Source organism: Lepidochelys kempii, chromosome 2 (assembly GCF_965140265.1).
Source record: "Lepidochelys kempii isolate rLepKem1 chromosome 2, rLepKem1.hap2, whole genome shotgun sequence".
Taxonomy (NCBI): Eukaryota; Metazoa; Chordata; order Testudines; family Cheloniidae; genus Lepidochelys; species Lepidochelys kempii.
The window spans coordinates 1,619,991-1,641,860 of NC_133257.1; the positions used below are offsets into that span (position 1 = coordinate 1,619,991).

At 63.9% G+C, this 21,870-nt stretch overlaps 1 protein-coding gene across 3 annotated transcripts in view; it reads right to left on the reverse strand.

The window, feature by feature from the left end:
* OPLAH (5-oxoprolinase, ATP-hydrolysing) overlaps nt 1-21,645 on the reverse strand; it is a 52,865-nt gene extending 31,220 nt beyond the window's left edge. For all 3 annotated transcript variants that reach the window (XM_073329809.1, XM_073329811.1, XM_073329810.1), the window contains exons 1-12: nt 17,903-21,645; nt 16,771-16,962; nt 13,372-13,486; nt 12,968-13,091; nt 12,443-12,638; nt 11,869-12,034; nt 11,464-11,602; nt 9,785-9,852; nt 9,436-9,704; nt 8,727-8,839; nt 4,816-4,986; nt 3,995-4,132 (exon numbers count right to left, since the gene is read on the reverse strand). In XM_073329809.1, coding sequence (XP_073185910.1) covers nt 3,995-4,132; nt 4,816-4,986; nt 8,727-8,839; nt 9,436-9,704; nt 9,785-9,852; nt 11,464-11,602; nt 11,869-12,034; nt 12,443-12,638; nt 12,968-13,091; nt 13,372-13,486; nt 16,771-16,962; nt 17,903-19,018 — 2,807 coding nt within the window. In that variant the 5' untranslated portion in view covers nt 19,019-21,645. The remainder of the gene's footprint in view (nt 1-3,994; nt 4,133-4,815; nt 4,987-8,726; nt 8,840-9,435; nt 9,705-9,784; nt 9,853-11,463; nt 11,603-11,868; nt 12,035-12,442; nt 12,639-12,967; nt 13,092-13,371; nt 13,487-16,770; nt 16,963-17,902) is intronic.
* Nucleotides 21,646-21,870: the final 225 nt, after the last annotated feature.

Below are 21,870 nucleotides of genomic sequence, written 5' to 3' on the forward strand. Positions count from 1 at the left end.
AGCACAAGATCAAATCCGCACAGACACACCCCTGGAACTCCGACCTGGGATATTCTATCTGCTACCCAAGATCCATAAACCTGGATATCCTGGACGTCCCATCATCTCAGGCATTGGCACCCTGACAGCAGCATTGTCTGGCTATGGAGACTCCCTCCTCAGGCCCTATGCTACCAGCACTCCCAGCTACCTTCGAGACACCACTGACTTCCTGAGGAAACTACAATCCATCGGTGATCTTCCTGATAACACCATCCTGGCCACTATGGATGTAGAAGCCCTCTACACCAACATTCCACACAAAGATGGACTACAAGCCGTCAAGAACACTATCCCCGATAATGTCACGACTAACCTGGTGGCTGAACTTTGTGACTTTGTCCTTACCCATAACTATTTCACATTTGGGGACAATGTATACCTTCAGATCAGTGGCACTGCTATGGGTACCCGCAGGGCCCCACAGTATGCCAACATTTTTATGGCTGATTTAGAACAACGCTTCCTCAGCTCTCGTCCCCTAAAGCCCCTACTCTACTTGCGCTATATTGCTGACATCTTCATCATCTGGACCCATGGAAAAGAAGCCCTTGAGGAATTCCACCATGATTTCAACAATTTCCATCCCACCACCAACCTCAGCCTGGTCCAGTCCACACAAGAGATCCACTTCCTGGATACTACAGTGCTAATAAACAATGGTCACATAAACACCACCCTATACCGGAAACCTACTGACCGCTATTCCTACCTGCATGCCTCCAGCTTTCACCCTGACCACACCACACGATCCATCGTCTACAGCCAAGCTCTGCGATACAACCGCATTTGCTCCAACCCCTCAGACAGAGACAAACACCTACAAGATCTCTGTCAAGCTTTCTTACAACTACAATACCCACCTGCAGAAGTAAAGAAACAGATTGATAGAGCCAGAAGAGTTCCCAGAAGTTACCTACTACAGGACAGGCCTAACAAAGAAAATAACAGAACGCCACTAGCCGTCACCTTCAGCCCCCAACTAAAACCCCTCCAACGCATTATTAAGGATCTACAACCTATCCTAAAGGATGACCCAACACTCTCACAAATCTTGGGAGACAGGCCAGTCCTTGCCTACAGACAGCCCCGCAACCTGAAGCAAATACTCAACAACAACCACATACCACACAACAGAACCACTAACCCAGGAACTTATCCTTGCAACAAAGCCCGTTGCCAATTGTGCCCACATATCTATTCAGGGGACACCATCACAGGGCCTAATAACATCAGCCACACTATCAGAGGCTCGTTCACCTGCACATCCACCAATGTGATATATGCCATCATGTGCCAGCAATGCCCCTCTGCCATGTACATTGGTCATACTGGACAGTCTCTACGTAAAAGAATAAATGGACACAAATCAGATGTCAAGAATTATAACATTCATAAACCAGTCGGAGAACACTTCAATCTCTCTGGTCACGCAATCACAGACATGAAGGTCGCTATCTTAAAACAAAAAAACTTCAAATCCAGACTCCAGCGAGAAACTGCTGAATTGGAATTCATTTGCAAATTGGATACTATTAATTTAGGCTTAAATAGAGACTGGGAGTGGCTAAGTCATTATGCAAGGTAGCCTATTTCCTCTTGTTTTTTCCTACCCCCCCGCCCCGATGTTCTGGTTTAACTTGGATTTAAACTTGGAGAGTGGTCAGTTTGGATGAGCTATTACCAGCAGGAGAGTGAGTTTGTGTGTGTATGGGGGTGGGGCGGATGTGAGAAAACCTGGATTTGTGCAGGAAATAGCCCAACTTGATTATCATGCACATTGTGTAAAGAGTTGTCACTTTGGATGGGCTATCACCAGCAGGACAGTGAATTTGTGTAGGGGGGTGGAGGGTGAGAAAACCTGGATTTGTGCTGGAAATGGCCCACCCTGATGATCACTTTAGATAAGCTATTACCAGCAGGACAGTGGGGTGGGAGGAGGTATTGTTTCATGATCTCTGTGTGTATATAAAGTCTGCTGCAGTTTCCACGGTATGCATCTGATGAAGTGAGCTGTAGCTCACGAAAGCTCATGCTCAAATAAATTGGTTAGTCTCTAAGGTGCCACAAGTCCTCCTTTTCTTTTTGCGAATGCTTTTTTTGCCTCTGTCTTCACGAACAAGGTCAGCTCCCAGACTGCTGCACTGGGCAGCACAGCATTGGGAGTAGGTGGCCAGCCCTCTGTGGAGAAAGAGGTGGTTAGGGACTATTTAGAAAAGCTGGACGTGCACAAGTCCATGGGGCCGGATGAGTTGCATCCAAGAATGCTAAAGGAGTTGGCGGCTGTGATTGCAGAGCCATTGGCCATTATCTTTGAAAACTCGTGGCGAACCGGGGAAGTCCCGGATGACTGGAAAAAGGCTAATGTAGTGCCAATCTTTAAAAAAGGGAAGGAGGAGGATCCTGGGAACTACAGGCCAGTCAGCCTCACCTCAGTCCCTGGAAAAATCATGGAGCAGGTCCTCTAGGAATCAATTCTGAAGCACTTAGAGGAGAGGAAAGTGATCAGGAACAGTCAGCATGGATTCACCAAGGGCAATTCATGCCTGACTAATCTAATTGCCTTCTATGACGAGATAACTGGCTCTGTGGATGAGGGGAAAGCAGTGGACGTGTTGTTCCTTGACTTTAGCAAAGCTTTTGACACGGTCTCCCACAGTATTCTTGCCAGTAAGTTAAAGAAGTATGGGCTGGATGAATGGACTATAAGGTGGATAGAAAGTTGGCTAGATCATCGGGCTCAACGGGTAGTGATCAATGGCTCCACGTCTAGTTGGCAGCCGGTATCAAGTGGAGTGCCCCAAGGGTCGGTCCTGGGGCCGGTTTTGTTCAATATCTTCATTAATGATCTGGAGGATGGCGTGGATTGCACCCTCAGCAAGTTTGCAGATGACACTAAACTGGGAGGAGAGGTAGATATGCTGGAGGGGAGGGATAGGATACAGAGGGACCTAGACAAATTGGAGGATTGGGCCAAAAGAAATCTGATGAGGTTCAACAAGGACAAGGGCAGAGACCTGCACTTAGGACGGAAGAATCCCATGCACCGCTACAGACTAGGGACCGAATGGCTCGGCAGCAGTTCTGCAGAAAAGGACCTAGGGGTGACAGTGGACGAGAAGCTGGATAGGAGTTAACAGTGTGCCCTTGTTGCCAAGAAGGCCAATGGCATTTTGGGATGTATAAGTAGGGGCATTGCCAGCAGATCGAGGGACGTGATCGTTCCCTTCTATTTGACACTGGTGAGGCCTCATCTGGTGTACTGTGTCCAGTTTTGGGCCCCACACTACAAGAAGGATGTGGAAAAATTGGGGAGAGTCCAGCGAAGGGCAACAAAAATGATTAGGGGACTGGAACACATGACTTATGAGGAGAGGCTGAGGGAAATGGGATTGTTTAGTCTGCGGAAGAGAAGAATGAGGGGGGATTTGATAGCTGCTTTCAATTACCTGAAAGGGGGTTCCAAAGAGGATGGCTCTAGACTATTCTCAGTGGTAGAAGAGGACAGGACAAGGAGTAATGGTCTCAAGTTGCAGTGGGGAGGTCAAGGTTGGATATTAGGAAAAACTATTTCACTAGGAGGGTGGTGAAGCACTGGAATGGGTTCCCTAGGGAGGTGGTGGAATCTGCATCCTTAGAGGTTTTTAAGGTCAGGCTTGACAAAGCCCTGGTTGGGATGGTTTCGTTGGGGATTGGTCCTGCTTTGAGCAGGGGGTTGGACTAGATGACCTCCTGAGGTCCCTTCCAACCCTGATCTTCTAGGATTCTGTGATTAAGCCCAGGGCCCTCAGGATCGTGCCACGGTGCACATCAGTCGTTCTGGGAGAAGCACAGGGCAGCAACTCCTCCCCCCAGGGCCTAGGCAGACCCCTGCCCGAAGGGATGGCAGCCGCAGCCCCAATGCTGCCGGGGGAAGGAGAGGCCCAGGCCCCTGCGTGGGGCAAGGGACACCCACCTGCTGGAGAAGGCGGCGCGGAAGTCCCCGGCCCGGCAGGAATCGGACGTGGCCGGGTGCCCCTTGGCCGAGCACATGAGGGCACAGTCTGTGCGCTCATAGCGCAGGTTCAGGAAGGGCTCCGTGCGGATCTGAGACCTGGGTGGGGAGGGAGCGGTTAGCTGCGGGGGGGTGGGGGGGTTCTAGACAGAGAGCCCACCCGCCTGCTGCATGTTAGAGAGCCCACCCGCCCCCCTGAAAGCTCCCCCGCCCCCCGAGAGCCCGTCCCCCCGCCAGAGAGCCCCGCCCGCCCCCCTGAAAGCTCCCCCGCCCCCCCGAGAGCCCGTCCCCCCGCCAGAGAGCCCCGCCCGCCCCCCTGAAAGCTCCCCCGCCCCCCGAGAGCCCGTCCCCCCGCCAGAGAGCCCGCCCGCCCCCCTGAAAGCTCCCTCGCCCCCCCGAGAGCCCGTCCCCCCGCCAGAGAGCCCCGCCCGCCCCCTGAAAGCTCCCCCGCCCCCCCGAGAGCCCGTCCCCCCGCCAGAGAGCCCGCCCGCCCTCCTGAAAGCTCCCCCGCCCCCCGAGAGCCCGCCCCCCTGAAAGCCCGCCTGCCTGCTGAGTGCTAGAGAGCCCATCTGCCCACCCCCCAAGAGCCCGCCCCCCACCTGAGAGCCCGCACCTGCCCGCCCGGAGAAAGCAGTGGGAGGTGCTGATGCAAACCCCGGGGCAGAGGGTGACGGGCCCCTCCTGATCCCTGCAGCACCCAGTGCTTTCTCCTCGGGGCGTCCAGCCGGCAGCACCCCAGCTCCAGACCCCGGTGGGCAGCCCTGGGCCAGTGGGGCGGGTACCTGGGGAAGCCCTGGGCCTGCAGGGCCCGCACACACTCGGTCTCCAGCGCCGCCAGGCGCTCGTCCAGCTGGGCATAGGCCTGGGGCCCGTAGCGCAGGGAGCAGGGCTCCTGGGCCTCGTGCACCACGTCCGCCAGGGCCAGGCCGTAGGCCGACAGGATCCCGCTGTGCCTGCAAGGAGACCCGGCGTGAGGGCTCCAGCTCGGTCCTCAGGGCAACGCGGCGGGGGGCACCCTGAGCCGGGCAGAGCGGCCCCTGGCCGGTCCCAGGGCGCGGGTCCAGCTACGCAGGAACCACAGGCTCCCCCCAGTCCCCCCACTCCCAGCACCCATACCAGCTCCCCCCAGGTTCCCACGCTCAGTGCCCGGCCCAGCTCCCCCCGTCTCCCCACTCCCAGCGCCCGGCCCTGCTCCCCCCGTCTCCCCACTCCCAGCGCCCGGCCCAGCTCCCCCCGTCTCCCCACTCCCAGCGCCCGGCCCTGCTCCCCCCGTCTCCCCACTCCCAGCGCCCAGCCCTGCTCCCCCCACTCCCAGCGCCCGGCCCTGCTCCCCCCGTCCCCCCACTCCCAGCGCCCGGCCCAGCTCCCCCCGTCTCCCCACTCCCAGCGCCCGGCCCTGCTCCCCCCGTCTCCCCACTCCCAGCGCCCGGCCCTGCTCCCCCCGTCTCCCCACTCCCAGCGCCCGGCCCAGCTCCCCCCGTCTCCCCACTCCCAGCGCCCGGCCCTGCTCCCCCCGTCTCCCCACTCCCAGCGCCCAGCCCTGCTCCCCCCACTCCCAGCGCCCGGCCCTGCTCCCCCCGTCTCCCCACTCCCAGCGCCCGGCCCTGCTCCCCCCGTCTCCCCACTCCCAGCGCCCGGCCCTGCTCCCCCCGTCTCCCCACTCCCAGCGCCCGGCCCAGCTCCCCCCGTCTCCCCACTCCCAGCGCCCGGCCCTGCTCCCCCCGTCTCCCCACTCCCAGCGCCCAGCCCTGCTCCCCCCACTCCCAGCGCCCGGCCCTGCTCCCCCCGTCCCCCCACTCCCAGCGCCCGGCCCAGCTCCCCCCGTCTCCCCACTCCCAGCGCCCGGCCCAGCTTCCCCTACCCCCAGCGCCCAGCCCAGCTCCCCCCAGGTTCCCCCGCTCAGTGCCCAGCCCAGCTCCCCCCATCCCCCTATTCCCAGCGCCCGGCCCTTCTCCCCCCGTCCCCCCACTCCCAGCACCCGTCCCAGCTCCCCCCAGGTTCCCACGCTCAGTGCCCGGCCCAGCTCCCCCCGTCTCCCCACTCCCAGCGCCCGGCCCTGCTCCCCCCGTCTCCCCACTCCCAGCGCCCGGCCCAGCTTCCCCTACCCCCAGCGCCCAGCCCAGCTCCCCCCAGGTTCCCCCGCTCAGTGCCCAGCCCAGCTCCCCCCATCCCCCTATTCCCAGCGCCCGGCCCTTCTCCCCCCGTCCCCCCACTCCCAGCACCCGTCCCAGCTCCCCCCAGGTTCCCACGCTCAGTGCCCGGCCCAGCTCCCCCCGTCTCCCCACTCCCAGCGCCCGGCCCTGCTCCCCCCGTCCCCCCACTCCCAGCGCCCGGCCCAGCTTCCCCTACCCCCAGCGCCCAGCCCTGCTCCCCCCACTCCCAAAACCCGGCCCAGTTCCCCCCAGATTCCCCCGCTCAGTGCCCGGCCCAGCTCCCCCCATCCCCCCATTCCCAGCGCCCGGCCCAGCTCCCCCTGTCCCCCCACTCCCAGCGCCCGGCCCAGCTCCCCCTGTCCCCCCACTCCCAGCGCCCGGCCCAGCTCCCCCTGTCACCCCACTCCCAGCGCCCAGCCCTGCTCCCCCCACTCCCAGCGCCCGGCCCTTCTCCCCCCGTCCCCCCACTCCCAGCACCCGTCCCAGCTCCCCCCGTCCCCCCACTCCCAGGGCCCGTCCCAGCTCCCCTCGTCCCCCCACTCCCAGCGCCCAGCCCTGCTCCCCCCACTCCCAGCGCCCTGCCCAGCTTCCCCTACCCCCAGCGCCCAGCCCTGCTCCCCCCACTCCCAGCACCCGGCCCAGTTCCCCCAAGGTTCCCCCGCTCAGTGCCCAGCCCAGCTCCCCCCATCCCCCCATTCCCAGCGCCCGGCCCTTCTCCCCCCGTCCCCCCACTCCCAGCACCCGGCCCTTCTCCCCCCGTCTCCCCACTCCCAGCGCCCGGCCCTGCTCCCCCTACCCCCAGCGCCCAGCCCTGCTCCCCCCACTCCCAGCGCCCGGCCCTGCTCCCCCCGTCCCCCCACTCCCAGCGCCCGGCCCAGCTCCCCCCGTCTCCCCACTCCCAGCGCCCGGCCCAGCTTCCCCTACCCCCAGCGCCCAGCCCAGCTCCCCCCAGGTTCCCCCGCTCAGTGCCCAGCCCAGCTCCCCCCATCCCCCTATTCCCAGCGCCCGGCCCTTCTCCCCCCGTCCCCCCACTCCCAGCACCCGTCCCAGCTCCCCCCAGGTTCCCACGCTCAGTGCCCAGCCCAGCTCCCCCCGTCTCCCCACTCCCAGCGCCCGGCCCTGCTCCCCCCGTCCCCCCACTCCCAGCGCCCGGCCCAGCTTCCCCTACCCCCAGCGCCCAGCCCTGCTCCCCCCACTCCCAAAACCCGGCCCAGTTCCCCCCAGATTCCCCCGCTCAGTGCCCGGCCCAGCTCCCCCCATCCCCCCATTCCCAGCGCCCGGCCCAGCTCCCCCTGTCCCCCCACTCCCAGCGCCCGGCCCTTCTCCCCCCGTCCCCCCACTCCCAGCACCCAGCCCAGCTCCCCCCAGGTTCCCACGCTCAGCGCCCGGCCCTGCTCCCCCCGTCTCCCCACTCCCAGCGCCCGGCCCTGCTCCCCCCGTCCCCCCACTCCCAGCGCCCGGCCCAGCTTCCCCTACCCCCAGCGCCCAGCCCTGCTCCCCCCACTCCCAGCACCCGGCCCAGCTCCCCCCAGGTTCCCCCGCTCAGTGCCCAGCCCAGCTCCCCCCATCCCCCCATTCCCAGCGCCCGGCCCTTCTCCCCCCGTCCCCCCACTCCCAGCACCCGGCCAAGCTCCCCCCAGGTTCCCCGCTCAGTGCCCAGCCCAGCTGCCCCCATCCCCCCATTCCCAGCACCCGTCCCAGCTCCCCCCGTCCCCCCACTCCCAGGGCCCGTCCCAGCTCCCCCCGTCCCCCCACTCCCAGCGCCCGGCCCTGCTCCCCCCATCCCCCCATTCCCAACGCCCGGCCCAGCTTCCCCTACCCCCAGCGCCCAGCCCTGCTCCCCCCACTCCCAGCGCCCTGCCCAGCTTCCCCTACCCCCAGCGCCCAGCCCTGCTCCCCCCACTCCCAGCACCCGGCCCAGTTCCCCCAAGGTTCCCCCGCTCAGTGCCCAGCCCAGCTCCCCCCATCCCCCCATTCCCAGCGCCCGGCCCTTCTCCCCCCGTCCCCCCACTCCCAGCACCCGTCCCAGCTCCCCCTGTCACCCCACTCCCAGCGCCCAGCCCAGTTCCCCCCAGGTTCCCCCACTCAGTGCCCAGCCCAGCTCCCCCCATCACCCCACTCCCAGCGCCCTTCCCAGCTCCCCCCGTCCCCCCACTCCCAGCGCCTGGCCCAGCTCCCCCCGTCCCCCCATTCCCAGCGCCCGGCCCAGCTCCCCCCGTCCCCCCACTCCCAGCGCCCGGCCCAGCTCCCCCCGTCCCCCCACTCCCAGTGCCCGGCCCAGCTCCCCCCATGTTCCCCCGCTCAGTGCCCGGCCCAGCTCCCCCCGTCCCCCCGCTCAGTGCCCGGCCCAGCTCCCCCCGTCCCCCCGCTCCCAGCACCCGGCCCAGCTCCCCCTGTCCCCCACTCCCAGCACCTGGTCCTGCTTCCCCCATCCCCCCACTCCCAGCGCCCGGCCCTTCTCCCCCCGTCCCCCCACTCCCAGCACCCAGCTCCCCCCAGCCCCCCACTCCCAGCGCCTGCCCCAGCTCCCCGGTACGTACTTGTGAATGAACACCCTCTTCATGCCCAGCGCACGGGCAATGGCGCAGGCGTGCTGCCCTCCTGCACCCCCGAAGCAGGCCAGCACGTGGTGCGAGGTATCGTGGCCCCTCGCCTACCAGAACCAGAGGAAGCGTCACCCACAGGGACATCAAACCGAGCCCCCCCGCCCCGGCTCAGGGACCCAACCCCTCTTCCGGCAAACAGAGGCCCCCTGCCCAGGCGAGACCCAGGGAACCAACCCCCCCGGGGAACCGAGCTCCCCGCCCCGGAGCGGACCCAGGGAACCTGCCCCCACCCCCAGGAACTGAGCCCCCCTGGCAAGAGCCAGGAACCACCCCCACCCCCAGCCAGGGAACTGAGAGCGAGCCCCAGGAAACCTTCCCCACCCCCAGGAACAAGTCCTGGGGACCCTTCTCTCACCCGCAGGCAGGATGGGGCTGCACTTGGCCAGAGTCACCAGCCTGGCCTGAGCCTTCCCCTGGGCTCAGCACTGCGCGTAACACCGGGGAGCGCCGGGGCCCCGGCAGAGCCAGGAGCTGTCCATGAACAGCCCCTGGCTCTGCTCCCAGTGCCGGCATGGGAGCAGGGGTGGGGGACTCCTGGGCATTTTCCCGGGGTGGGGGGAGATGCCCTGCCAGCTCCGCGGAGACGAGGGGGCAGATGTCACCATCCTGGGGCTGATGGGCTGCAGCACTGCCCTGCCCCTACCTGGGTCAGGGAGCGGATGGGCCGGCACATGGCCTCGTTGGCCACCTGGATGAAGCCCATGGCCACCTCCTCCACAGTGAGAGAGGGGTGGGGGCCCGGCGCCTGGCTGGCCGGGAAGGCATTCACGCGGGCAGTGAGCTCCTGGAAGCCCTGCAGGGCGGCGTCCCGCGAGAGCGGCTGGTCCTCACCCGGCCCAAAGATGTGGGGGAAGTAATGGGGCAGCAGGCGGCCCAGACAAAGGTTGGCATCAGTCACTGTCAGGGGCCCCCCTGCAAAGACAAGGGGGTCAGTCGCTGCCACTCGCCAGCCCACCCAGACACGCCCCGGCACAGCAGAGCCCCGGCCTCACCCTTCCTGTAGGAGGCGGGGCCAGGATGGGCCCCCGCGGACTCAGGACCAACCACAAACAGCCCGGACCTGGTGGGGAGAGAAGGAGGAGGCGTTACTGCAGCACGGCCCCGGGCAGGCACGGGAGGCCCATGCAGCGGCATCGCCCTGCAGTTTGGGGCAGGGAGTGAAGGAGAACCCTGTGCCCAGCTGAGGGCACATGGGCAAGAGGAAGGAAAAGAGTGACCTAGATCAGACCCAGGCAGGGACAGTGCGGGTCACGCGCCAGCCCCAGGAAGTACCAGGAGATCTCCAATGAACACAAAGGGTCAGGAGCCCCGTTACATGCCCCTAGCGCCAGGCTGGGGCATCGGGGTCAGACCCGGGGGAGAGCGCCCCCTACTGAGCCCTCCCGCCCGGCAGCACATGCCCCTAGCGCCAGGCTGGGGCATCGGAGACAAACCCGGGGGAGAGCGCCCCCTACTGAGCCCCCCCCGCTCGGCAGCACACGCCCCTAGCGCCAGGCTGGGGCATCGGAGACAAACCCGGGGGAGAGCGCCCCCTACTGAGCCCCCCCCCCGGCAGCACACGCCCCTAGCGCCAGGCTGGGGCATCAGGGTCAGACCCAGGGGAGAGCGCCCCCTACTGAGCCCCCCCCGCCCGGCAGCACACGCCCCTAGCGCCAGGCTGGGGCATCAGGGTCAGACCCAGAGGAGAGCGCCCCCTACTGAGCCCCCCCCCCGCCCGGCAGCACACGCCCCTAGCGCCAGGCTGGGGCATCAGGGTCAGACCCGGGGGAGAGCGCCCCCTACTGAGCCCCCCCCCCCCGGCAGCACACGCCCCTAGCGCCAGGCAGGGGCATTGGGGTCAGACCCGGGGGAGAGCACCCCCTACTGAGCCCCCCCCGCCCGGCAGCACACGCCCCTAGCGCCAGGCTGGGGCATCAGGGTCAGACCCAGGGGAGAGCGCCCCCTACTGAGCCCCTCCCGCCCGGCAGCACACGCCCCTAGCGCCAGGCAGGGGCATTGGGGTCAGACCCGGGGGAGAGCGCCCCCTACTGAGGCCCCCCCCCCGGCAGCACACGCCCCTAGCGCCAGGCAGGGGCATTGGGGTCTGCGCTGACGCAGGGGAGAGTGCCCCCTTTTGGGGGGAAATGGGGTGCAGCACTGCTCCCAGCAGTAGCCGAGCGTGTGTAGGTCTCAGAGCTGCCCTGACACTGCTTAGCTGTGGGGAGGGGAGAAGGAGCCGGGACGGGGCCAGAACCAGGCCAGCTCTGCTGCGAGCCACGAGTGGCCGATGTCCAGGGGCCGGATGCTGAAGCTCAGACAAGCACAGCCCCTCGGGCCAGGAACGTCAGAGCGCAAGGCCCAAACAGTCCCTTGAGCAGCAGGCAAAGCACCCCCAGAGCCAGCCCACAGTGCCCTTGCCATTCGGCTCCCAGCCCCAACCCCGCGCTCGGGGGCCCTCTCCCGGCCCACAAGCAGGACTGGGGCTGCTAGGCCTGGAGTGGGTGCCACTGAGGGCTGTGGGAGGCTCACCCCCTTTGTAAGGGGAGTCAGGGGGCCACAGCAGCAGGACTGGCTGTTCGAGCCCCCCCAAGCCAGCCAGGGTCCCTGAACCCCACCGCTGGGGGAAGGCTCCCCAGGAGCGGCAGGCCAGGGAAGGGGCTGTGCGGGGGCACGGCCGCAGGCAGGCACCCACCGGAAGAAGAGCATGGAGCCGCCGCCGGCCGCCACGGTGTTGATGTCCAGCTGGGGGGCCTGGATGCTGATCCCAGCTGTGGTCGCCTCGAAGACATGCTCGTACTCGCCAGCGTAGCGGCTGACATCCGTCGAGGTGCCTGCGGGAGTCACAGCTCAGCCGCTTGCCCCAGGCCCCAGCCAGGGCCTGGCTCCGAGCTGGCTCCATGCAGCCGGCTCCGTCCCCAGGGCCTGCAGCCTGCCCGGGGCAGGGCAACATCCCAGCTTCCCCGCCCGCCCTCCCAGCGCCGGGCCTCACCTGCCCTGGGGGAGTCCATCTGGGGGAGCCAGCATCCCCCTGCCATGTGCAAAGGAGCTCAGACCCTCCCCAGTCACAGGGAGAGACCCCCCTGCATGCCGCACCCACCTCCCATGTCAAAGCCGATCACAGGCTGCCTGTCCTCCTGGTTGTAGGTGGTGATCGCGTAGCCCACAACGCCGCCAGCGGGGCCAGACAGGATGGCCCGGGAGCCACTGAACTGCCCCATGGGGGTCAGGCCCCCGTCGGAGCGCATGAAGAGCACCTGGGTGTCCTGCAGAGGGAGCCAGAGAGAGCAGGTGAGCCTGGAGCCAGGTGGGATGAGGGGCCCTGCATGGACCGAGGGCAGGAGGCAGAACGGGAACCAGGGTCCCCAGCCAGGTTCACAAGGCCAGCAGAACCGGGACGGGCCCTGGGACAGAGGCTGGAGCCAGGTGAGGGGCTCTGGGACGTGCCCCAGGCAGGGAGAGGGCCCTGGCATGGGGACACGGACCAGGCACAGAAGAGGGGAGCAGAGGAGTCCATGTGGCGGAGCGGGGGTGGCCGTGTGGGGAGGCGAGAAGAGCCACGTCTGCCTGGGTCAGTGGGGCAGCGCCAGGGGGCTGTTCAGGGCAACGCCCGCCCAGCCGCTGGGGCAATCAGGGCATGGCAGGCCCTGGAGGCGATGTGCCGTCATGCTCACCTGGAGTTGCTGGGTGAAGCTGGCGCAGAAGCCATCGAGGTAGCGGCGAATGCAGGGGGTCAGGTAGGCATCGGCACAGGCGGTGTACCCGCGTGGCACCACCCGCACCATGGGCATCACCGAGGATGACAGAGACACGTGCTGGAAGCCCAGCTCCTGGGCCAGTGCCCCCACTTGCTGCTCATGGGCTGGCCAGCTGCCAGGGAGAAAGAGAAGAGTCAGGGGACTGGGGAGAGCCGTGGGGCCGGGGCTGCCCCAGCCATACGGCAATCAGCGGGGCGCCAGTTTCCCCAGAGCAAGGCACCCGCACCCAAAGCCAGACAGGAGAGTCCCCAGCCCCCTGGGGCAGGGCCATGCGAGCAGCTGAGCAGGGGCGCTGGTGGGCACCAAGCCGGGTGCGGTGCCCAGCGTGGGGGTGCACCAGGCTGACCTGTTCCCCAGGTTTTGGAGGTGCAGGCTCCAGCCCCGACTGGCTCTGAGCACCGCGAGTGGGGTGGGGCCCAGCGCCCCCCCGGAGGAACTCACGCATAGGAGTGCAGGAGCACCACGGCCAGGCTCCGGATCCCCTGCGTCAACAGCCGCTGCAGGTCTCTCCGCAGCGCGGCCAGGTCCACGGGGCGCTGCACCACCAGCGAATCCCCCACCACGCCTGGGGAGGGGATGGAGCCACGGTAGAGGGGCCCACGCCCGCAAACCGCATCCCCAATCCTGCTTCCCCCCCACCCCCCCGCAGAGGCCATGGGGCAGAGAGCAGGGCAATGTGGGGAGGGGACTGGCTGAGGACAGAGAGCGGGGGGGAGGGGAGGGGTAATTGGGGAGACACCAAAGGGACACGAGCTGAACCCCCTCCATGGCGCTGCTCTGGGTACGCAGCGGGCCGGGTCCAGCCGGCCCTGACCTCCCCCCTCTGCCTGGCTCCAAACACCAACCTGGGAGCACCTGGCTGGGGTCGGCCCCGGGGAGCTGGCAGCTGGCGTGGTGCAGGATCAGCCGCTCGTCCACCTCGACCACCTCCTCATACAGCACCTCGGGCATTGCCACCTCCTGGGGACCCGACAGAGGGGCCTGGTCACTGCCAGGCTGGGGGGCTGGAGTGTGGAGATCAGCCCTAGGGCAGGGCCAGTCGCACGCGCCCCCGCATGGTCTGGGGCAGACCCAGGGATTGGCTCTTGTCCCGCCCACCCCCAGGTGGCCGCCAGGGCGAAGTGGCTGGGGGGCTGATCCTCCCCCGCCTTGCTGCAGTTCACTCCATCACTTCTGATCCCCTGCTGCCACCCCCCACCCCTCTAACCCTCGGGGGCTGGGGGGGTGCATTGGGGTCCCCGCTCCCGGTGTGAGGCTGCTGTCTGTGCAGCCCCACCCGCCACGTCCTGCCGCACCCCACTGACCCAGGTCTCTCTGCGCTGCCCCAGCTCCCCACAACTCCCGCCCACTGGGGTGGGCTCCCTGCCCACCACCCGCCCGCCCCAGGAGAGGGGCCAAGCCCCAGGCCCTGCTCCCGCCAGGACTCTCTGACTCAGCCCAGCCCCTGGCCTGTGAGGCCCCCGGTTCAGCCTCAGTAGCCTCATTTCCTCCCCTCTTCCAGGTGGTCCTGGAGGCGCCTCCCGCCCCCCAAACCCGGCTCCTTGCTGCAGTCAATCAGGGCCCCACCAGGAACGGCTGTGCAGGGCTCCGGGACTCTGATCGCTCTCTCCCAACACAGCGTCCCAGGGCACTGTCACACCTGGGTGAGCAAACTACAGCCCAGCCCACAAGACCCTCTGTGACGAAGCGGGACTGTTCTTAATGTTTCCTCTGAATAGTGTGGGGGTGCCTCAGTTTCCCCTACGCAGTTCTTAAGTATCTAGGGGGTGGGATAAGGGTGTATGATCACTGCAGAGCCCTAGAGGGCAGGTGTCCACAGGGGTCTGGACACAGAGAATGGCCGACACCCTGTTTCCTGGCAACTGATGGCCTGGCCCTTCCCCCCTGCAAGGTGAGAGCTAAAGGGTTGGAGAACAAAGGAATCCGGTGACCTCCTGGCCCGGGAAAGGGACAAAGCCCAGGGGAGGAGAGGCTGGAGGGAGTTTCAGTTTGGGGCTGGCCAGGACATGGAGTGAAGTGCAGGCGTGGTTGTCTGGCTCACTGCCCCCCAAAATGGACCCAGCTGAGGGGTCCTGTTCTCTGCACCTACAAGCTCTGTGTTAGACCATGTTCCTGTCGTCTAATAAACCTCCTTTTTACTGGCTGGCTGAGAGTCACGTCTGACTGCAGAGTTGGGGGTCAGGACCCTCTGGCTTCCCCAGGACCCCACCTGAGCGGACTCGCTGTGGGATGCGCATGGAGGGGCAGAGGAGGCTGAATGCTCCGAGGTCAGACCCAGGAAGGGGGAAGCCGGTTGAGCTCTGTGTCCTGAAGACAGGCTGCTCCCAGAGAGGAGACCTCCCCAGAGTCCTGCTGGCTTCATAGGGAGCAGTTCCAGAGCATCACCCGGGGACGCCGGGACACCCTCCTGCCCGGCCCCTGAGCTCCTGGCCTGGGAAGCTATCCCTGGCCCCTCCCCTGCTGTTCCCCCTTCCTCAGCCTCAGCTCACTAGGCCACCGTCGCGATGCTCTGGGAGGGGGGTGGCGAGCTCCTGGGGCAGTGCAGCTGCAGAGCCCGGCCTGACCCGGTGTGTGCTGTGCGGCCTGGCTGCCTGACCTGGTCTCTGTGCGGCACGGTCAGTGGCTAGCTCCAGACGGGCGGCGTGGCTGCCTGTCCTAGTGCTCTGGGCGGCGCGGTGAGGGGGCAGAGAGCGGGGGGTTGAATAGAGGGCAGGGGAGGTCGGGGTGGTGGGCAGGGGTGTGATAGGGGTCAGAACAGTCAGAGGGCAGGGAACAGAGGGGTTGAATGGGGGCAGGGGTCCCAGGGGTAGGCAGTCAGGAAGGAGAGGGGGGGTTGAACGGGCGGCGGGGGCATTCAGGGGCGGGGGTTCTGGGGGCAGTCAGGGGACAGGGAGGGGTGGATGGGGCAGGGGTCCCGGAGGGGTGGGCGTCAGGGGACAGAGAATGCGGGGGTTGGATGGGGCAGGAGTCCTGGGGGGGGCCATCAGGGGGCGAGAAGCAAGGGGGGTTGGATAGGTGGCAGGAGCCGGGCCACGCCTGGCTGTTTGGGGAGGCACAGTCTCCCCTATCTGGCCCTCCATACAATTTCTTGAAACCCGATGCGGCCCTCAGGCCAAAAAGTTTGCCCACCCCTGGTTTAACCCCTCTTGCCCCAGAGAGGCTAAAGGCACATCTACACAGCAAAACACCCGCGGCACCATCTCAGGACCTGGGGCAGCTGCCTTGGGCCGCACTATGCCTGCTCGGGCTGCAGCCAGGCCCTGAGACCCAGCAGAGGTGGGACAGGGGGGTCTCGATTCCTAGCCTTCAGCCCAAGGCCAAACGTCTACACTGTGTGGGGAGCCCGGGGGCCCGAGTCAGCTGACCAGCACCAAGGCTTGCTGCCGCGGCTGTGTTTGCTGTTGGCTGTGTTTGCTGTGTGGACGTACCCAAAGGGAGGCACATCAGGAGGAAGTCAGTGGCTTAGTCTAGACCCTCCCATCTAGAACAGACACCAGAGCCGACAGCCAGGACACACCCGCCCTGCCCCCCCACCCCCACCCCCACCCCTGGGTGCTCAGTGAGGGAGGCGCCTGGACTGGGGCTCTCTGGGATGCATCGGATGCAGTGAGCTGTAGCTCATAAAAGCTGATGCTCAGATAAATTGGTTAGTCTCTAAGGTGCCACAAGTCCTCCTCTTCTTTTTCCAGGGATTAAAGGCTCAATCCAGGCCATGTACAAAGTGCAGGGGAGCCTCAGGGGAAAGCCACTGCCAGCAAGAGTTGGGAGGGTCTGTGGGGAGGGATGGAGCAGCCGCAGCTGCCACGTGGCCCCACAGCCAGCCAAGTGCAGAGAAAGGGGGGCGGGTACTGCAGCCAGAGATTAGCTAAGGAATCCAGTCCAGGCTTCTTCCAAACAATGGGCCCCTTGCACTGGGTTCCCAAGGACATCCTCTGGGTCAGTGGACAGGGCCCTCCCGAAGGGCGACTCCCCCAGGGCCTCACGTGCTGGATTCAGGTGCAGCACATACCCCGCCCTGCCCGGCTGCCCCTGGCATGTGGGAAAGGGGCCCTGAGGGCAGTGGGGGGCTGGTTTACTCAGAGACAGAGCATGCAGGAGAATCCTGCCCAGATTCCAGATGCTCCTGGACCCAGGAGCTCCTTGCCCTGGCCACACTTGGCACCCAAGGCCATACAAAGTCATGTCAGCAGTAGCAGCCTGGCCCAGGAGAGGCACACAGACAGGAGGCAGGGCTGGGGACTCACCAGATCAAAGATTCTGGGCCGAGCCTGGTTGCCGATGTGCAGGAGATCCCGGAAGCCCTTGGTGATCAGCAGGGCAATCCGCTCCCCCTTGCGCTCCAGCAGGGCGTTGGTGGCCACCGTGGTCCCCATGCGGATCCACTCTATCTGCGATGTGTCCAGGGGGCGGTCGCAGGGAAAGGGAATGCCGCATTCCTGGGGGAAGCTCCTGTCACTGTGGGGCACTCTCCTCCCACAGCCAGTAACACCCCTCCATGGAGCTCAGATCATCTCATGCCCATGAGCCCAGGAGAAGGGAGTCACTGTCCCCAGAGTGCTGATGGGGAAATTGAGGCTAAGAGGGGAAGGAACTGGTTCAAGGTGATCCAGCGAGCCAGTGGAAGAGCTGGAAACACCCCAGGAGCCTGGCTTCCCAGCCCAGGGCTCTAACCTTGGGGGCCCTTCATGAGCCATGACCCAGCACAACCAAGGTCTCCCCTCCCTCAGGCAAAGCCAGGCCAGGCAGCACCCCCTTAGGGAGAACAGGGGGTGCTGGGGCCCCACCATGACAGATCTGTCAGGAGAGCGCCTCCCGCAGGGTGTCACACACCGCGCCCCCTTCCTGCATCAAACCCAGCTGGGCCAGGGAGAAACGGCCACCCCCTCCCAGATGGGCCAGGCTCACTCTGCGGGGCCAGAGCCACAGGCAGGATGCGGGCTGCCTGGATGCTGCTGCGATCCTGGCAGCGGGACGTGCAAGAGACAGACAGGGCGAGAGGCTGCCCAGTCTGCTCCGGGCTATTGGGGCCAATTTGGCTGCCGCCGGGGGCAGGATGCTGGTCAGACGGCGCCCGCTCCGATCTGCTGAGGTGCATTCCTGGCCTGGGCGGTGCGCTGGGCTGACCGGGGCCTCGGGGGGGAAAGGAGCCAAACGGACCGCGGGGAGTGAACGGGCCCACTGGGGTGCTCCAGCGCAGCGTCTGCGCCCCACCATGCCCCCCGGCGCCCGGGCCAGCGCATGCAGCTGCCAGCCAGGGGGCTGGGCATCTCTGCCTCCGGAGCCCCTGGGGTCAGTGCCCGCTCCTAGCCAAGACCATCCTAGGGCTGTGAACGGCTCCCCCCGGCACTGCCAGCCGCCCCGTGCCCGGCCCCTCACCTCCTGCAGGATGCGGCGGATGCCTTCCGTGGGCGCATCGCGGTAGTTGGCCGGGTCCTCGGACAGCAGCTTCATCACGCGGACGCGCCCCCCGGGGCAGCGGGCAAAGATGTCGGTGAAGGTGCCACCGCGGTCGATGGCGAACTGGAACTTGCTGGGGCTTGGCACGGCCATGGCTGGGTCCCTGCGGGGCACGGCCCGGGGGCAGCCGCAGGGGAAGTGCCGGGGTAGCCCCGGAGCCAGAGGGCCGGGCAGAGGAGAAGGAGCCGCGGGGGCACCGCACGAGCCCTGGGGTGAGCGGCCGGGTCCGGCTCCCGGTCCCCGGCTTAGCCCGGCCCAGCGCCGCTCCCCGCCCCCTGGTCCGCCCCTGCGCCGCCTGGCACCAGAGAGCCGCGGCGCGGGGCCGAGGGCTGGGCTCCCGGGGGGCTGGGCTGTGGCCTGGCCGGGGAGCCCAGGCGGCGGGGCTGGATGGGAAGGGGGCGAGGCTGGATGGGGGGAACCAGCGGGGGCGGCTGCGCTGCGCCCTCCGGCGGACCCGGGAGCGCCCGGGGCTCTCCCTGGGGCTTGTCTGCGCTTCGACCGCTGCGGCTGCCGAGCCCCGCTGCCGGCTCCAGCCCACGCGAGCTTCTCCGCCCGGCCTGGAGAGACTGCCCACGCCGCGAGGGGGCGCTGCGTCCCGGCCAGAATTCGCCCCTCGCTGCCCGCACGGGCTGGGCTCCGCTGCGCGACCGATTCGCGAGTGCAGCGCCGAGCGCAGGGGGCTCGCCTGGCCCCGGCCCGGGTCCCCTGCCTGAGGCCAGCCGGCGCCCGGAGCGGGTTACCGGGAGCCAGGGCAGCTGCGGGAGCGGCCCGGTCGGTGCAATGCGCTGCAGGAAACTGAGCCCGTGCAGCCCGTGTGCCAATGGGGGCCGCGGTGATCCGTGTTTGGGAGGGGGAAAGGGGCAGGAGCGGAGGGGTTTGGAGGGACATTGAGGCAGTGGGTGGAAATGGAGCACTGGTGATTGGGGTGGGGGTGCATTGGAGGGGGAGGGATGGCTGAGGATGTGCGATGAAGTGGGTTTTTTTGGTAATAATTTTGAGGCTTGTGTGTGCCTCAGTTTCCCCTGTGTGCTGCATTGTTACCTGGGGGTGGGAAACAGCTGTTTGCTCTCCAGGCAGGCGAGGAGTCACAGATGTGGGTGGCACCCAGCTGTCTGGGTCTTGTTCCCTATATCACTGGACCTTCTGAAAAGCCAGTGGCAAATCCAACTGCCAGGACATTGATACCAGCCACCAATGCCCCAGAGCAACATGGACTTCCCAGCCTCTCCTTTGGGAAGCTGAACAATAATCTCCCAGCTCAAGATCTAAGGACTGGGGAGGTGGGGGGCAAGTCATAGAATCATAGAATATCAGGGTTGGAAGGGACCTCAGGAGGTCATCTAGTCCAACCCCCTGCTCAAAACAGGACCGATCCTCAATTAAATCATCCCAGCCAGGGCTTTGTCAAGCCTGACCTCAAAATCTTCTAAGGAAGGAGATTCTACAACCTCCCTAAGTAACCTCCCTAGTCTTTCACCACCCTCATATGAAAAAGTTTTTCCTAATATCCAACCTAAATCTTCCCCACTGGAACTTGAGACCATTACTCCTCGTTCTGTCATCTGCTACCACTGAGAACAGTCTAGAGCCATCCTCTTTGGAACCCCCTTTCAGGTAGTTGAAAGCAGCTATCAAATCCCCCCTCATTCTTCTCTTCCGCAGACTAAACATCCCCAGTTCCCTCAGCCTCTCCTCATAACTCATGTGTTCCAGACCCCTAATCATTTTTGTTGCCCTCTGGTGGACTCTTTCCAATTTTTCCACATCCTTCTTGTAGTGTGGGGCCCAAAACTGGACACAGTACTCCAGATGAGGCCTCACCAATGCCGAATAGAGGGGAACGATCATGTCCCTCAATCTGCTGGCAATGCCCCTACTTATACATCCCAAAATGCCATTGGCCTTCTTGGCAACAAGGGCACACTGTTGACTCCTATCTAGCTTCTCATGCACTGTAACCCCTAGGTCCTTTTCTGCAGAACGGTCCCTAGTCTGTAGCGGTGCATGGGATTCTTCCGTCCTAAGTGCAAGACTCTGCACTTGTCCTTGTTGAACCTCATCAGATTTCTTTTGGCCCAATCCTCCAATTTGTCTAGGTCCCTCTGTATCCTATCCCTACCCTCCAGCGTATTTACCTCTCCTCCCAGTTTAGTGTCATCTGCAAACTTGCTGAGGGTGCAATCCACACCATCCTCCAGATCATTTATGAAGATATTGAACAAAACCGGCCCCAGGAACAACCCTTAGGGCACTCCACTTGATACCGGCTGCCAACTAGACATGGAGCCATTGATCACTACCCGTTGAGCCCGACAATCTAGCCAGCTTTCTATCCACCTTATAGTCCATTCATCCAGCCCATACTTCTTTAACTTGCTGGCAAGAATACTGTGGGAGACCGTGTCAAAAGCTTTGCTAAAGTCAAGGAACAACACGTCCACCGCTTTCCCCTCATCCACAGAGCCAGTTATCTCATCATAGAAGGCAATTAGATTAGTCAGGCATGATTTGCCCTTGGTGAATCCATGCTGACTGTTCCTGATCACTTTCCTCTCGTGTAAGTGCTTCAGAATTGATTCCTAGAGGACCTACTCCATGATTTTTCCAGGGACTGAGGTGAGGCTGACTGGCCTGTAGTTCCCCGGATCCTCCTCCTTCCCTTTTTTAAAGATGGGCACTACATTAGCCTTTTACCAGTCATCTAGGACTTCCTCCGATCGACATGAGTTTTCAAAGATAATGGCCAATGCCTGCAGGAAACAGTCTGGGCTCTCATCAGGAGTCTGCCAGCGGAGGTCAGACAGGGGGGCAGTCAGAACTTGAACCAAGGGTTCACTGCAGCTTGGCTGGTCTCTGGGCCAAGCAGAATGGACTATGCTCTAACCTTCAATCCTCTTGTGACAGAGTGGGAATTTTTCATAATATTTTGGATGAGTATTGTGTGTGCCTCAGTTTCCCCTATGTGCTGCATGATTAACTGGGTGGGGGGGAAAGGTTGTTTACTCTTTGCAGAGATCCAGGTGTGACTGACGCCAGGCTGTCTGAGGCCTGGCCCTATGGAGAGCCAGGAAAAGACAATGGCCACTCCAATTGCCTGGACATTTGGTACCTAGCAACTGACGACAATGGATGACCAATGCTCCGCAGGATGCCAGCCAGCTGTGATGAGCTGGAGAACAAAGGGCTGAGGAGGAGGCCAGGTGACCAGGTTTCCTGGGGAACAAGGACAAAGGACAGAGCAGGGGCCAGGTGGGGTTAAGTGCTGGGCTTCTGGACTGGGACTAGAGAAGGGTTGGAGAGCTCTGGGCTCTGGACTGACCCAGCTGAACGTTGCTGTAACCCTGGAGAGAGAGGTCAGGGACATGCTGACTTTAGGAGTGATAGTTTTACTTTGTGTAATGATCCATCCACTCCCAGTCTCTATTCAAGCCTAAATTAATTGTATCCAGTTTGCAAATTAATTCCAATTCAGCAGTCTCTCGTTGGAGTCTGTTTTTGAAGTTTTTTTGTTGAAGAATTGTCACTTTTAGGTCTGTAATCAAGTGACCAAAGAGATTGAAGTGTTCTCTGACTGGTTTATGAATGTTATAATTCTTGACATCTTTATTGTTTATTTATCCCATGTTTATTCCCTCCCCCCCCCCGTCCGGCTCCTCGGACGTTCCTGTTAACTGCTGGAAACGGCCCACCTTATCACTACAAAAGGTTTTCTCCTCTCCCCCCCCCCCCCCCCCCGCTCTCCTGCTGGGAATAGCTCATCTTAAGTGATCGCTCTCCTTACAGTTTTCAGAGTAACAGCCCTGTTAGTCTGTCTTTGCAAAAAGAAAAGGAGTACTTGTGGCACCTTAGAGACTAACCAATTTATTTGAGCATGAGCTTTCGTGAGC